The sequence below is a fragment of the Lutra lutra genome, chromosome 8 (assembly GCF_902655055.1).
Source record: "Lutra lutra chromosome 8, mLutLut1.2, whole genome shotgun sequence".
Lineage (NCBI taxonomy): Eukaryota > Metazoa > Chordata > Mammalia > Carnivora > Mustelidae > Lutra > Lutra lutra.
Window position 1 is genome coordinate 124,097,742 of NC_062285.1, and position 15,325 is coordinate 124,113,066.

The window sequence follows — 15,325 nt, forward strand, 5'->3', positions numbered from 1 at the left end:
GGTATTTTGATTGGGATGGCGTTGAAAGTATAGATTGTTCTGGGCAGCATGAAAATTTTAACAATGTTTATTCTTCTTATCCAGGAGCATGGGATGGTTTTCTATCTTTTTGTGTCTTCTTTGATTTCTTTCATGAGTGTTCTGTAGTTCCTAGAGTATAGATATTTTACCTCTTTGGTTAGGTTTATTCCTAGGTATCATAGTTTTTGGTGCTATTGTAAATGGAGTTGATCCTCTAATTTATCTTTTTATAGTTTCATTATTAGTCTATAAGAAAACAACTGATTTCTATGCATTGATTTTATATCCAGCCACAGTACTGAATTGCTGTATGAGTTCTAATAATTTGGCATTGGAGACTTTTGGGTTTTCCACATAGAGTATCATGTCATCTGTGAAGAAAGAGAATAGTTGAACAATAGTGGTGAGAGTGGGCATTCTTTTCATGTTCCTGGTTTTAAGGGAAAGGCTCTCAGCTTTACCCCCTTGAGAATGATGTTTGCTGTGCATTTTTCATAGATAGATTTTATAAAATTGAGGAATGTTCCTTCTATCCCTATAGTCTGAAGAGTTTTAATCAGGAAAGAATGCTGGATTTTGTCAAATACTTTTTCTGCACCTATTGAGAGGATGGGGTTCTTGAGAGACTATGGGTTTCTTCTCTCCTCTCTTATGTGTTCTATAACATTGATTTATTTGTGACTGTTGAACCACTCTTGCACACTAGGGATAAATCCCACTTGGTTGTAGCAGATAATCCTTTTAAAGTACTGTTGGATCCTACTAGCTAGGATCTTGCTGATTATCTTGGCCTCCATATTCTTCAGGGATATTGGTCTGAAACTCTCCTTTTTGATGGGGTCTTATCCTGGTTTTGGGATGAAGGTAATGCTGGCCTCATAGAATGAGTCTGGAAGTTTTCCTTCTGTTTCTTAGGACAATAGGTGTTATTTCTTCTTTGAATGTTTGGTAGAATTCCCCAGGGAATACATCAGGTCCTGGACTCTAGTGTTTTAGGAGGTTTTTGATCACTGCTTCAATCTTGTTACTGGTTATTGGTCTATTCAGGTTGTCAGTTTCTTTCTGTTTCATTTTCAGTAGTTTATAGGTTTCCAAGAATGCATCCATTTCTTTCAGGTTACTTAATTTACTGGCATATAGCTGTTGATAATAATTTCTGATAATTGTTTCTGTTTCCTTGGTGTTAGTCATTATATCTCCCCTTTCATTCATAATTTTATTAATTTGGGTCCCTTCTCTTTTCTTTTGGATAAGTCTGGCCAGTGGTTTATCAATCTTATTAATTCTTTCAGAGAACCAACTTCTAGCTTCTTTGATGTGTTCTACCGTATTTCTGGTTTTAATTCATTGATCTCTGCTCTAATCTTATTTCCCTTCTTGTGCATGGGTTAGGCTTAATTTGTTGTTGATTCTTCAGTTCTTCAAGGTGTAAAGACAGTTTCTGTATTTAGGATTTTTCTATTTTTCTGTGTGAGGCTTGGATGGCTATGCATTTCCCCCTTAGGACTGCCTTTGCCATATCCCATTTGTTTTGGTGTTTTTGTTCTCATTGGTTTCCATGAATTGTTTAAGTTCTTCTTTAATTTCCTGGTTGACCCAAACATTCTTGAGCAGGATGGTCTTTAGCTTACAAGTGTTTGAATTTCTTCCAAATTTTTCTTGTGACTGAGTTCCTGTTTCAAAGCATTGTGGTCTGAGCATATGCAGGGAATAATCTCAGTCTTTTGGTGTCAGTTGAGACCTGATTTGTGATCCAGGATGTGGTCTATTCTGGAGAAAGTTCCATGTGTGCTTGAGAAGAATGAGTATTCTGTTGTTTTAAGGTGGAATGTTTTGGTTAACAGTTGGCTTATGTAGTTGACTGTTCCCAAGTTGAGGGCATAGATATTTACAATTGTTAGATCTTCTTGTTGGATAGACCCTTTAAGAATGATATAATATTCTTTTGTATCTTTAACTATAGTCTTTAGCTTAAAATCTAATTTGTCTGATGTGAGAATTGCTACCCCAGCTTTCTTTTGAGGTCTGTTGGCATGAAAGATGGTTTTCCATCTCTTCACTTTCAGTCTGGGTATATCTTTAGATTCAAAATGAGTCTCTTTTAGACAGCATATGGATGGGTCCTGTCATTTTATCCAATCTGCCGCCCTGTGCCATTTTATAGGAGCATTTGGGCCATTCATGTTAAGAATGATTATTGAAAAATATGATTTTATTGTCATCATGTTGCCTGTGAAGTCTTTGTTTCTGTAGTTTGTATCTGTAAATTTCTGTTCTCTATCACTTCTGGGGTCTTTCTACTTTTAGAGAACCCCCCCCTTAATATTTCTTGCAGGTCCAGCTTAGTGGTCACATATTCTTTCAGTTTCTGCTGGTCCTGGAAGCTTTTTATCTCTCCATCCATTTTGAATGACAGCCTTGCTGGATAAAGAATTCTTGGCTGCATGTTCTTCTCATTTAGTACCCTGAATGTGTCTTGCCAGGTCTCTGTGGACAGGTCTGATGTTATTCTAATATTCCTCCCTCTGTATGTAAGGAATCTCTTCCTCCTAACTGCCCTTAAGATGGTTTCCTTGGTTCTAAGATTTGTGTTTTACTATTATATGCTGGGGCATTGGTCTGTTCTCCTTGATCTTGGGAGGGGTCCTCTCTGCCTCTAGGACATGAATGCTTCTTTGATTTATTCATTCTTGGCTATGATTTGTTCAAATATATCTTCTAGTCCTTTCTCTCTCTCCACCATCTCAGGAATCCAAATAATTCTGACATTGGAACGTTTCATGGCATGATTTATTTCTCTAATTCTGTTTTTATGTATTTTATGCTGTTTTGTTCCAGGCCTCCTCCTGTTCTTTCTTTTCTATAAGTTTGTCTTCTAGATCACTAATTAGTTCTTCTGCCTTGTTTACCCTAGCTGTTAGAGTATCTAGATTAGATTGGATCTCATTAATAGCATTTTTAAGTTCTGCCAGATCAGCTCTCACTTCTGCCCTTAGAGAATCTATGTTGTCATTAATGGTTTCCTCTATTCTAGCTATTGTCTTCATAACTGTTACCCTGAAGTCTATTTCTGACATCGTTCTTATATCCATATATATTTGTTCTGTGGCAGAGGTCACAATCTCTGAATCTTTCCTATGTTGGGGGTACCTTCTCTTAGTCATTCTGTTGAGAGGTGGTTGAGGGAATATATAGAGTCCAAATTATTGACCACAACCCAAGCAAGATGCACCTGTTTGTTAGCCTCTTGTTCTTCCAGCCTACCTTCTCGGGGAGGGCCCTGCCATGCTGTTACTTAGGCAACCCTGTTTGGGCAGAGTTGCCCTGCCCCCTGTGGGGGTGGGGTGGGGAATGGGCTCAGTAAAAACCAGTTTGGGGGGCTTTTGTTCCCTGAGGTCTTTCCCTGGTGGCTTTCTGCATCTCTTCTGAGAGTCAGAGTAGAAGTGACTGTATCTAAACCTGTCTCAGAACAGAGAGATCGCAGTCTATTCTTCAGTGAGCTCTCCAGGCCACACTGTCTCCATTTCCATCTGTGCTGCTAAAAACTGCAGTGTCCTGGGTTGTGCACCCCACAGCAGCATTCCCAGCCCTCGCTCCCAGGTCTGGGCATGTCTCTGGCCTTTGTGCTTCTAAAACTGCCAGCTACCCCCTGTTCACATGTGCACCCTGACAGCTCCAGGTTTCAGTCTGGGAGGCTGCCTTAAAGTCCTTTTCCCGCTGTTACTGGTCTGCGAGTTTGTGCCGGGTCCCCAGTGCAGGAGGCTTTTGGGCTCTGGTGGTGCAGGATCCCAGATTCCACCTCCCCCTTCAGTTTATCTTCTGATATCTGCCCGCAGAATCATAGCTCCCCACTTTATATCTTGAGGCCAACCATGAGGTATCCCATTTGTAGAGATCCAGGTGTATCTTTTTACATCACAGGCTGATTTTGTGGGTGTTCAGAATCGTCTGGTAGATATCCAGCTCAATTCAGGGGACCTGTTGAAATAGGGTGCCTTACTCCTCCACCATCTTTGGCTCAGAGAGGCTTAACTATTTGTAAAGAAGCAAGGGTAATATTAGAGCCCAGCAGAAAGAGAGCCATGTAAAAGGGGCCATCCAATAGGAGTAGATCTTGTAGAGGATCCTCAGAACTGCTGAAGTAGGGAGGGAGCAGGGAATAAGTAACTCAGGCAAAGCAATGCAAGCACATTTCATGTCTCTGCTTTCATTATGTCCAGTAGCATCTCATTAACTGAAGCAAGTCATGATGACCAAGTCCAAAATCCAACAGAGCAGGGAACATACTTTCTCTCCCTATTGGGAAGGACTGATGGATCACATGATAGAGAGGAGGTATGAACTGAGGACAATCATTCACTGTGTCACTGTGGTTTCCTGAAATGAAGTGCTTCTGGTAGAATTCTGTAGTGTGGGGCGGGGGGGGGGAGAGAAACTCTAAATCAGACCCAGGCACAGGAAAGAAAGAATTTACAAAAAAGGTTATCTAGAATCTTTAGGTAGGTTTGAGGGAGAGAAACCTGGTAATTTATCTCCAGCACTTTATTTGAATTTAGTAATGCTGGTTATACATTCTTATAGTCTCCTATCCTTTCTGGTTCTGTAAATTCTTTATGTAGACATTGAGCTAAAAGTTAAATCTGGGTAATATTATATCTAATCCTTAGCATTTTGGTCTTTTACCAAAGTGCTTGAATGCCAGGTTCATGTGGCTTTAGATAGAAAACTGTCACAAAAAATTACAAATAACAGTGTCTTGGCAGTTTTGATATGTTTTGATGTGTTGGTGCTGCTAGATTTGTGCAACATGTTGATGCCAATCCATCAAATAGCCTGCTACAAGGCAGGGAGACCAAACAGGTGACATGACACACACAAGAACCTGGTATGATGGAGGAAGGTTGGATTGTAGCAAATCCTCTCATCAGGTCTACTAAGACTAAACAGTCCTCCATCTTCAGGCCTCCAGAGAGGTCTCATATGGGTTACATCTCAGCATCTGTGATTGCTCCCTAGAATGCACCCACATTCAGTTGCCCACCATTTCTGATACTCAAAGCTCTTCAGAATGTTTGCTGTGGGTCCACCTGAGCTCATCTGACTGAGGTTGCACAAATTCTGCCCCCTGTGATGGGATTTGACCTAAGCTAAGAATAATTGGGGTACATCCTTGGCTATGTGCAATCTATGTGTTTGAATTTTCTTCCTCCCTAGGGCATGGGAGGGTATCAGCCCATTTTATAAATATTTTGTAAAATGTATTTTGAATCCAAAAAAGAGGATATTAGAAAAGATCCAGAAGTTTGGGAAAGCAGTTCTAAGTCTGAGAAGCAGCCAGGAGAATTTTCATCTCTATTCTCATAACTGCTTTGGTAAGAGGAAGTGCTAGATTCGTTCTCTACTTTGTAGTTAAATCTGAGAAAAAAAGAGAGAACTAGAAAGAAATATCCCCTTGCACAAATTACTTTTTTTCTTAATGAGGAATAGGTGAGTTTTATGTTTTGCTCATGGTAGTGACATTCAAAACATAGGTTTTCAGTGGTTTGAAAAGTAATTTATCTAAGAAATGACAAGGAGAGTGATGCAACACAGAGATGCTCTGGCTGCAAGTTGTAAAACATCGACAGAACTGCAGATGTTCCCATGGCACAGAGTTCTTCTGAATCACAGGAGTGACATTTAGATGAAAGCAGATCGCTTTTACATGGGTGTACTTCTACTGCGCAATGCAGCCAGAGCTAGTGAGCCAGAAAGAAGGAGCACCAAAGAATTTTATTTTATTGAGAAAAATATTCACATTTTAGATAAGATTTTAAGGAACTGTGAGGTACTTAAAAGAAATCTGAGCTTGTTTTCTCTTATCAAAATATTAAACATTTATTGTATTTCTGTGGACCCATCGAATTTCTCAGGGGAAGGCAGCCCAAGTAAGAAATATGGGCTTGAAATTTGGGAGACAGAGCAAGAGTGACTTTGGGAGAGGACCACATGAAGACAACAGCTGGAGACATGGAATCTGGAAGATTGCTTGGGGAGAGGATAGAGAGAAAGAGAAGATCAAAGTCAAAACCTTGGGAAACAACCCGCTGTGGTAGACTGATAATAGTCCCCAAATATACATCCATGTTCTAATATGCAGAGCTTGTGGAGGTGACCTTATTTGGAAAGAGTTTATAGATGTGATTAAGGACCTTAAGATGAAGAGATTATCCTGTCTTACAGGTGGCCTCTAATGCCATCAGGCATGTCCTTAGAAAGGCAGAGGGAGATAGGTGGTGATGAGACCATGGAGACAGGTATTGGAGTGATGTGGTCACAAGGCAAGAAATACCAAGGAATGCCAGAACCCAAGAGAGGCTGAGACAAGCAAGGAGAAAAGGTCACCTCCAGAGCATCTGGAGGGATCACAGTCCTTCTTGACTTCAGATTTCTAGCCTCCATAACAGAGAAGTAATATATTTTTGTTGTTTCAAGCCACCAAAGCTGTGGTAATAAGTTATGGTAGCCCAAGGAAATTAACACCCCCACATTTGGGAACAAGTTAGAGAGTTTCCAGTTAGGAGACGGAGTGGTGACAAGCATGAGTTTCATGGAAACCAGTGGAAAATTTGAAAACAGATGAGCAGAAGCAATGGTGTTAAATTGTAGGGCCTAAGGAGTGAGAGAGGAAAGTGCAGGGAAGTCATTGATATGATAGAGGCAATGATGACCTTTGCCTTGCACTGAACACTTGCTGTATGCTGGGTACTGCCCTAAGCACTCTGTAGGTATTAACTCATTTTCATGACTCTGTGAGGTAGAAACTGTTATTGTCCCTATATTACAGGTGATTAAACTGAGGCACAAAAGACTAAATAACGTGTAGTAAGGAAAATAGGTGGAAAAGGGTATGGCCAAGAATCGAACCCAGAAACCCTGATTCCAGCACTTAATTTTAACACCAACTATGCTTGCCCTCTTCATCCCTAAAGGTATTTGTTTCTCAAGGCTCTGCCTGCATATCTTTTATCAAGTAAGGTAGATGATAGGTCTCAAGAAAAAAAGGTACTTTTTTTGAAAGGTATTTTGAGGTAGAAAGGTGGTAAGATTAGAAACTTGACATTGCCTGGGCTCCATCTTCTCAGCTGCATTGGGGAGGAAGCTGTCTGCTAAAGCTGAGGAAAGCAACCAAGTTTCAGGCCTTAAGGTGTCTAGGAAAGATGATGAATATATAATGAAACAGAATATAATGAAATTAAAAATTTGTTGCACAGGTCAGCATACTCAGTGTCATTTCCTTGGCTGGCTCTTAACTCTGCTTTGCCTATTCCTGAGGAGTCTTTGCACCAGGTAGAATGCGACGTGCGGAAGGAGAAGGAACTAAAGGCAAATTCATCCCACATCTCTGTATGGAGTGTACTTTCTTCAGAGCTGAGGAAGGACTCTGAGAAGTACACAATAATATTCTTGCTCTTAGAGACTCTTGAGCTAGTTGGAGAAATAGGACAGCCATGTGCTGACAGGTTAATGAGAGTATAAGAGTACTGGCTCTTACTAAGGTATTTGGTAGCTGGTCGAAAACCAGGAAGACATTTCAAAATGTAGATAGAAAAGAGAGAGAAGAGATGGTTTCATAAGAGTTTGTGTCCAAGTCGTGTCAGTATAATATACCTTCTAACGCTGCCTTGTTAAATTATTTAGAACCACTATAGACTTAAAACAGCCTATTTAGGGGCACCTGAGTGGTTCAGTAAATTAAGCATCCAATTCTTGATCTTGGCTCAGGTCATGATCTCAGGGTTGTGAGATCAACCCCCATGCCACGCTCTATACTAGGTGTGGAGCCTGTGTAAGACTCTGTTCCTCTCCCTTTCTTCAGCCCCTCCCTCTCCCTCTCTAAAAAACAAAAACAGAAACCCACACACACAAGAAAAGCCTATATATTTGTATATAATTAATTAAATTCATCAGATTGCATGCTACAGTGGAAAAGATGAGGGTTAAAATTTCAGTTACTCACTTGTGTGACATTGGACAAGTAACTTTGCCTCTTGAGCCTCAAGTTTCCTATCTGTAAAGGTGGATATGACTTCTCTGTCTTGTAGGGTAGGAGTGAGGCATTAATGGTGTGATGATCAATATTTAGCACAGTGCCTGACATTTAATAGATGACTAGCATCAAAATTTTTTCCCAAAGTAATTAAGAATTAATTGGACCATGTAATTTATTGACTGATAATTCATTTCTGAAGATGTAACTGCTGAGTCTTCAGTAAATGTTAACTTTTCATATCTGGCGTATATTTGATGTCTTATGTGCTATTTGTTTACATATCTCTCTCCCCCATGGACTTAGCCATTGTATGAAGAGAGCTCTGGTGGACCAGGTCCTTTATCTATATCTCTGAGAAATCTTAATTTTTGGAGGACCATATGAATTTGCTGAGGCAGTAAGGATTCCTCATGAATTCCCTTATAGCATACCATCTTCCCCATATCCATCCTCTCATGGCAATACTCATGAATTTTTTGACATTTTCCCCATGATCTACATTTTATATATTTTAATATGGAATTCAACATTCCAAGTACCTATGCCATTTATTTCCACAGTGTTATTTTTATTATCATTTATAACATTTTATACTTCCTTGAAAGGAGTTTTATAAGAGCTGGAAGTGCCACACTGAGTCATAGTTCTGGTTTCTTTACCCCAATTATCCTCTACAAAAGGGACAAGGAGAAATGTTTTTTCAAGAGTGGTCTGTTTCATGGTAGCAGACTCAGACTGCATGTACTGTCTGATGTTGATTTTTTTTTTTTCCAGTTCCAAAGCACTGGTTCTTTTATTATGTGACAGAGAAACTAGACAATCCACGGGCCCCAGAGGGTGGCAGGGGGGATGGATGGAAGGAAGGGTGGGCTCAATCCTCCTCTTCGTCATCGCTGGCGCCAGCCCCACCCTGGCCCTTCTTGGCATTCTTCCTCTTGACGCGGCCTGGGCGGCCACCCCCATACAGAGAGCTCAAGGAGAAGTCAATGTGCTTCTGGGAATCCATGCGGACGATGAATGATGGGATGTTCACCACTTGCTTTCGGACCCTGATGTGGCGCTGGCGGATCAGCACACGGGCGTGGTGGATGGACTTGGCCAAGCCCAGCTTAAAGACCTGGGTCTGCAGACGCCTCTCCAAGAAATCCTCAATCTTCAGACCCAGGATATAATCCAGCTTCATCTTGCCCTCGTCCAGCACTCCAATGCGCACCAGTCGCCGAAGCAAGGCATTGCCCTCAAACAGGCGCCGCGGGTCCTTCTCGTCCAGCGTCAGCAGCTCCCGCGCGGCCTTGCGGATCTTGGCCAGGGTGAACGTTCATTTGTCGCCTGAAAATTGTCTACATTCTTCTGGAGTCTTGTAGGTCTACAGATAATTCATTTTGCATCTCTCTGGAAGTATGGAACATATAGCCATGGTAGGGAGCATGACAGAGTGGAAGAAAACCAGCTTGATGCTGTTATGTTAGTTCTGCTCACAAACACCTAGGAGTAAAAGACTCACAATTGCCCAGGCATCTGAGCATCAGAGTGGGGCATGCATTGTGAGGGAAAGGCTGCTAGTGGTCTCCCAAGGGGTTACCCAGCATGGCTGGCCTTACCTGGGTGAATTTCCCAAGAACAAGTCTCGGGCTCATAGCATTGTGGGCTTAGAAACCAGACCCGTTTATTGAAGAGACTGTCTTTTTTCCACTGTATTTTTTCCTGTTTTGTTGAAGATTATTTGACCATAGAGTTGAGGGTTCATATTTGGGCTCTCTACTCTGTTCCACTGGTCTATATGTCTGTTTTTATGTCAGTACCATGATAAATGGTGCTGGGAAAACTGGACAGCTATATGTAGAAGAATGAAACTTGACCATTCTCTTATACTGTACACAAAGATAAGCTCAAAATGGATAAAAGACCTCAAAGTGAGACAGGAATCCATCAGAATCCTAGAGGAGAACATAGGCAGTAACCTCTTGGATATCAGCCACAGCAATTTCTTTCAAGATATGTCTCCAAAGGCAAAGGAAACAAAAGCGAAAATGAACTTTTGGGACTTGATCAAGATCAAAAGCTTCTGCACAGCAAAGGAAACAGTCAACAAAACAAAGAGGCAACCCACGGAATGGGAGAAGATATTTGCAAATGACAGTACAGACAAAAGGCTGATATTCGGGGTGCCTGGGTGGCTCAGTGGGTTAAAGCCTCTGCCTTCGGCTCAGGTAATGATTCCAGGGTCCTGGGATCAAGCCTCGCATCAGGCTCTCCACTCAGCAGCGAGGCTGCTTTCCTTCCTCTCTCTCTGCCTGCCTCTCTGACTACTTGTGATCTCTGTTTGTCAAATAAATAAATAAAATCTTTAAAAAAAAAGTTGATATCCAGGATCTATAAAGAACTCCTCACACTTAACACACACAAAACAGACAATCATATCAAAAAATGGGCAGAAGATATGAACAGACACTTCTCCAATGAAGACATACAAATGGCTATCAGACACATGAAAAAGTGTTCATCATCACTAGCCATCAGGGAGATTAAAATTAAAACCACATTGAGATACCACCTTACACCAGTTAGAATGGCCAAAATTAGCAAGACAGGAAACAACATGTGTTGGAGGGGATGTGGAGAAAGGGGAGCCCTCTTACACTGTTGGTGGGAATGCAAGTTGGTGCAGCCACTTTGGAGAACAGTGTGGAGATTCCTCAAGAAATTAAAAATAGAGCTTCCCTATGACCCTGCAATTGCACTACTGGGTATTTACCCCAAAGATACAGATGTAGTGAAAAGAAGGGCCATCTGTACCCCAATGTTTATAGCAGCAATGGTCACGGTCGCCAAACTGTGGAAAGAACCAAGATGCCCTTCAACAGACGAATGGATAAGGAAGATGTGGTCCAAATACACTATGGAGTATTATGCCTCCATCAGAAAGGACGAATACCCAACTTTTGTAGCAACATGGACAGGACTGGAAGAGATTATGCTGAGTGAAATAAGTCAAGCAGAGAGAGTCAATTATCATATGGTTTCACTTATTTGTGGAGCATAACAAATAGCATGGAGGACAAGGGGAGATGGAGAGGAGAAGGGAGTGAGGGAAATTGGAAGGGGAGGTGAACCATGAGAGACTATGGACTCTGAAAAACAATCTGAGGGTTTTGAAGTGGCGGGGGGTGGGAGGTTGGGGGAACCAGGAGGTGGGTATTATGGAGGGTATGGATTGCATGGAGCACTGGGTGTGGTGCAAAAACAATGAATACTGTTAGCTGTAAAGAAATAAAAAATTAAAAAAAGAAAAAAAAACAGATCCGTGGGCAGATTCATTCTAACAATCATGAGGAGATATAAGTGTAGAAAAAAATTCAGGGTGCTAGTTTGTTAGCCCACACTGAGAACCTTGGTCGCTGGGTCCAGGGGAACATTAGTATGATTACTTTCTCCCTGCAATGGAAACCAAATCCTAATCTGAAGATTGTCTAGTGAGTGCTGTTAGAGCAAGGGCAGTTAAGTGGATAAAGGAAAGTAAAATTGTGTTTCAGGACTGTCTGGCTCTTAGTATACTTGAACTTTTAGGCTGTTGTCTGGATGGGCACTACTCATGTTTGTTTATTATGAGCTTTATTGTTGTTGTTGTTGTTGTTATGCTTGGCTGACCAAACCTTATTCTGATTTGAATCATCGTTCCTTAATATTTATTAGAATTTACAATTTGGCCCAGTTCACATCATTTTGCTTTTATTTCCTCATTTCTGTTTTTTTTTCTTAAGATTTTATTTATTTATTTGTCAGAGACAGAGAGCTCAAGCAGAGGGAACAGCAGGCAGAGGGAGAGGCAGGCTCCCAGCTGAGCAAGGAGCCCAATGCGGGATCGATCCCAGGACCCTGGGATCATGACCTGAGCTGAAAGCAGACACTTAACCAGCTGAGCCACCCAGGGTCCCATTTCTGGGTTTTTAATAGACTTTTTATTGCGGCCTTCCAGTACTGATAAGTAGACTGGTTGTTTTTCTTTGCCAGGCTCAGTTTTCTCATCAATATAAGGCACCAGATTAGTTACCCAACCACTAAGGTAACTTCCAACTCTAAATTTCTACCTTCAAATTATAAGATAATTCCTCTTCTTAATAAAAAAAATTCTGCAGTTGGGTGAAGCTCAACTTTTCTCCCTCAGATAGCATAATTCCTGACCATGTTCCACTCCCCTGGCTTGTTGGCATTAAATAAGGCTAACACATTTCTGTGGCTTTTTTAAAAGATCTGGATTCAGTTTTCCACGAGTCTGAATCTAGCTCTGTCCTCGCAGTGCTTCTTTAGACAAAATTTATCCTTCATATTTCACTGGGGCCTCTAAAATTATTTTCCAATTCTCTTTTTCATCAGTAATTTATTAGTTGGAAATATGTAGTGAAAAATTTTTTTTTAATTTTTTATTTTTTCAGCCTAACAGTATTCATTATTTTTGCACCATACCCAGTGCTCCATGCAATCCGTGCCCTCCATAATACCCACCACCTGGTTCCCCCAACCTCCCACCCCCCGCCACTTCAAAACCCTCAGATTGTTTTTCAGAGTCCATAGTCTCTCATGGTTCACCTCCCCTTCCAATTTCCCTCACTCCCTTCTCCTCTCCATCTCCCCTTGTCCTCCATGCTATTTGTTATGCTCCACAAATAAGTGAAACCATATGATAATTGACTCTCTCTGCTTGACTTATTTCACTCAGCATAATCTCTTCCAGTCCTGTCCATGTTGCTACAAAAGTTGGGTATTCGTCCTTTCTGATGGAGGCATAATACTCCATAGTGTATTTGGACCACATCTTCCTTATCCATTCGTCTGTTGAAGGGCATCTTGGTTCTTTCCACAGTTTGGCGACCGTGACCATTGCTGCTATAAACATTGGGGTACAGATGGCCCTTCTTTTCACTACATCTGTATCTTTGGGGTAAATACCCAGTAGTGCAATTGCAGGGTCATAGGGAAGCTCTATTTTTAATTTCTTGAGGAATCTCCACACTGTTCTCCAAAGTGGCTGCACCAACTTGCATTCCCACCAACAGTGTAAGAGGGCTCCCCTTTCTCCACATCCCCTCCAACACATGTTGTTTCCTGTCTTGCTAATTTTGGCCATTCTAACTGGTGTAAGGTGGTATCTCAATGTGGTTTTAATTTTAATCTCCCTGATGGCCAGCGATAATGAACACCAGTTCATGTATCTGATACATTTGCATGTCTTCATTGGAGAAGTGTCTGTTCATATCTTCTGCCCATTTTTTGATATGATTGTCTGTTTTGTGTATGTTGAGTTTCAGGAGTTTTTTATAGATCCTGGATTTTATCAACTATTTGGTTACCTTCAAATATGGTTAGTAAAGGAAAAGTGGGGATAAATATTTGCTTCTTTCCCTATATCAATTTTCTGAGTAATGAATTGGTGTTTTAGCAACATTTAATGATGGTTAATGGGTGTTCTTTTTAAAAAAATCTTTGAGTATTAATAATTATTTTAAAATATCTTCAATTTATTATATGGTTCATATATATCAGCAGGTGTAGTCCATATTGATATAAACAACACAAGTCAATACAGTCAATATTGTTTTTGATGAGATTGACATAATCTCTGGAGTTTGCTTTAAACTACTTTAGCACCTAAAAAGCATATCAACAACAGAAGGAGTGGAGTATGTTGAAACAATATTAGAAAAATCTTTTTTTCTCTCCATCTTTATGGAAAAATCTTGATATTTTTTGAAGTTAAGTGATGGGTACATGGAATTTATTATGCTAATCTTTTTGCCTTTGGTACGTTTGAAATTTTCCTGGATAAAATAGCTCTAAAAAGGTACATAATTTGAATATTATCAGAGGTACAAATCTGAGTTCAATCTTCAACTCTGGTCTAAACATGAGTCCTATGAAAAAGTTGCTTATTTTTTAATTAAAAGTTTAAATTAAAAGTTTAATTAAAAAAATAAAATAGAAGTTGCTAGGGGACTCCTAGGGAAGATGGCTAATGACCCTAATTTCACCTCATTTCACAGATACAACTAGATATTACTCACTTCAGAACAAACAATCCAGAAAAGGAACCAAAGACTGGCCAAACTCCACAACTAAATGTAGAGAAGAGGCCACATGGAGAGGGTAGGAGAGGAAAGGACTTGGTAGGAACGTAAACCCCATGAATTTGATTTTTTGAGGGAGGTTAGCCACAGATATAGAGAAGGGTGAGAAACAGATTAGCATACTGGGGAGCCTATAAGCGGAAGAGGAATCCCCATAGCATTTGGCTCTGAGAATCAGGGACTGAATTTCATGAGTACTTACAATCAGCAGGACTTAAAGTTTGGAACTTTAAAAATCAGCTGGCTGGGGGCGCCTGGGTGGCTCAGTGGGTTGAGCCTCTGCCTTCAGCTTGGGTCATGATCTCGGGGTCCTGGGATCGAGCCCCACATCGGGCTCTCTTCTCAGCGGGGAGCCCGCTTCCCCCTCTCTCTCTGCCTGCTGCTCTGCTTACTTGTGATCTCTCTCTCTGTCAAAATAAATAAATAAAAAATCTTTAAAAAAAAAATCAGCTGGCTGAAGCTCTGAGGGTCCCAGGGGCAAAAGGAAGCTGAGCCCGTATCCTTAAAGACAGCAGAGCAAACAGCCTCTGAAAATGCTGCTTGGAAGAAGCAGTTAGAAAGACACCTGGAACTTAAAGGAAGGAAAGTTAGTTACTAATCTCAAAGTTAGCTGAGAGATTTTCCAGGAACAAAGGAGCTGGCAGGTGTCATTTTCCTCCTCTACCCCTCATCATAAACACACAGCCACCTTTGGGAACCAGCTGGGCACCAGCACACCCTACCTAACTTGCTTATACTGCTTCCTGCCCCTCCATCAAGTCCTCCCTCAGTCCTGGTGCTATAGACCCCTTCCCTGAGAAGAACCATAGAGACCTCACCAACACTGTATCTCCCATCCACCTGTGGAAGATGTGGGCACCTTGTTAAGAATGCATCTCTCACCTGTGGGTGGTTTGTGGCGTGACCAGTCTAACTCAGGTCTCTGCTAAAGCTGTGTATTCCCTGTGGAGGAGGACCAGCACTACCTAGTTAAAAATGCACAGCTGGCCCACTACTTTCAAGAGCAAAGATGTAGCTGACTTCCCAAACACACAGAAACAGACACAGAGAACTAGACAAAAATGAGAAGACAGAGGAATGTATCACAAATGAAAGAACAGGAAAAAATCAGAGCAAGAGACTTAACAGAAATGGATGTAAGTAACATGCC

At 41.1% G+C, this 15,325-nt stretch overlaps 2 protein-coding genes across 2 annotated transcripts in view; one reads left to right on the top strand and one right to left on the bottom strand.

The window, feature by feature from the left end:
- The window catches only part of ANO4 (anoctamin 4), a 462,190-nt gene that overhangs the window by 209,703 nt on the left and 237,162 nt on the right, over nt 1-15,325 (top strand). The window lies entirely within an intron of this gene.
- LOC125107611 (40S ribosomal protein S9-like) lies at nt 8,828-9,367 on the bottom strand. The gene has a single exon (XM_047742885.1). The coding sequence runs from the start codon at nt 9,234-9,236 to the stop codon at nt 8,925-8,927; it is 312 nt and encodes a 103-aa protein (XP_047598841.1). The 5' UTR covers nt 9,237-9,367; the 3' UTR covers nt 8,828-8,924.

Bases quoted from the DNA above. Each gene is read 5' to 3' on its own strand.
- LOC125107611 (XM_047742885.1), bottom strand. From the start codon at position 9,236: ATGAAGCTGGATTATATCCTGGGTCTGAAGATTGAGGATTTCTTGGAG.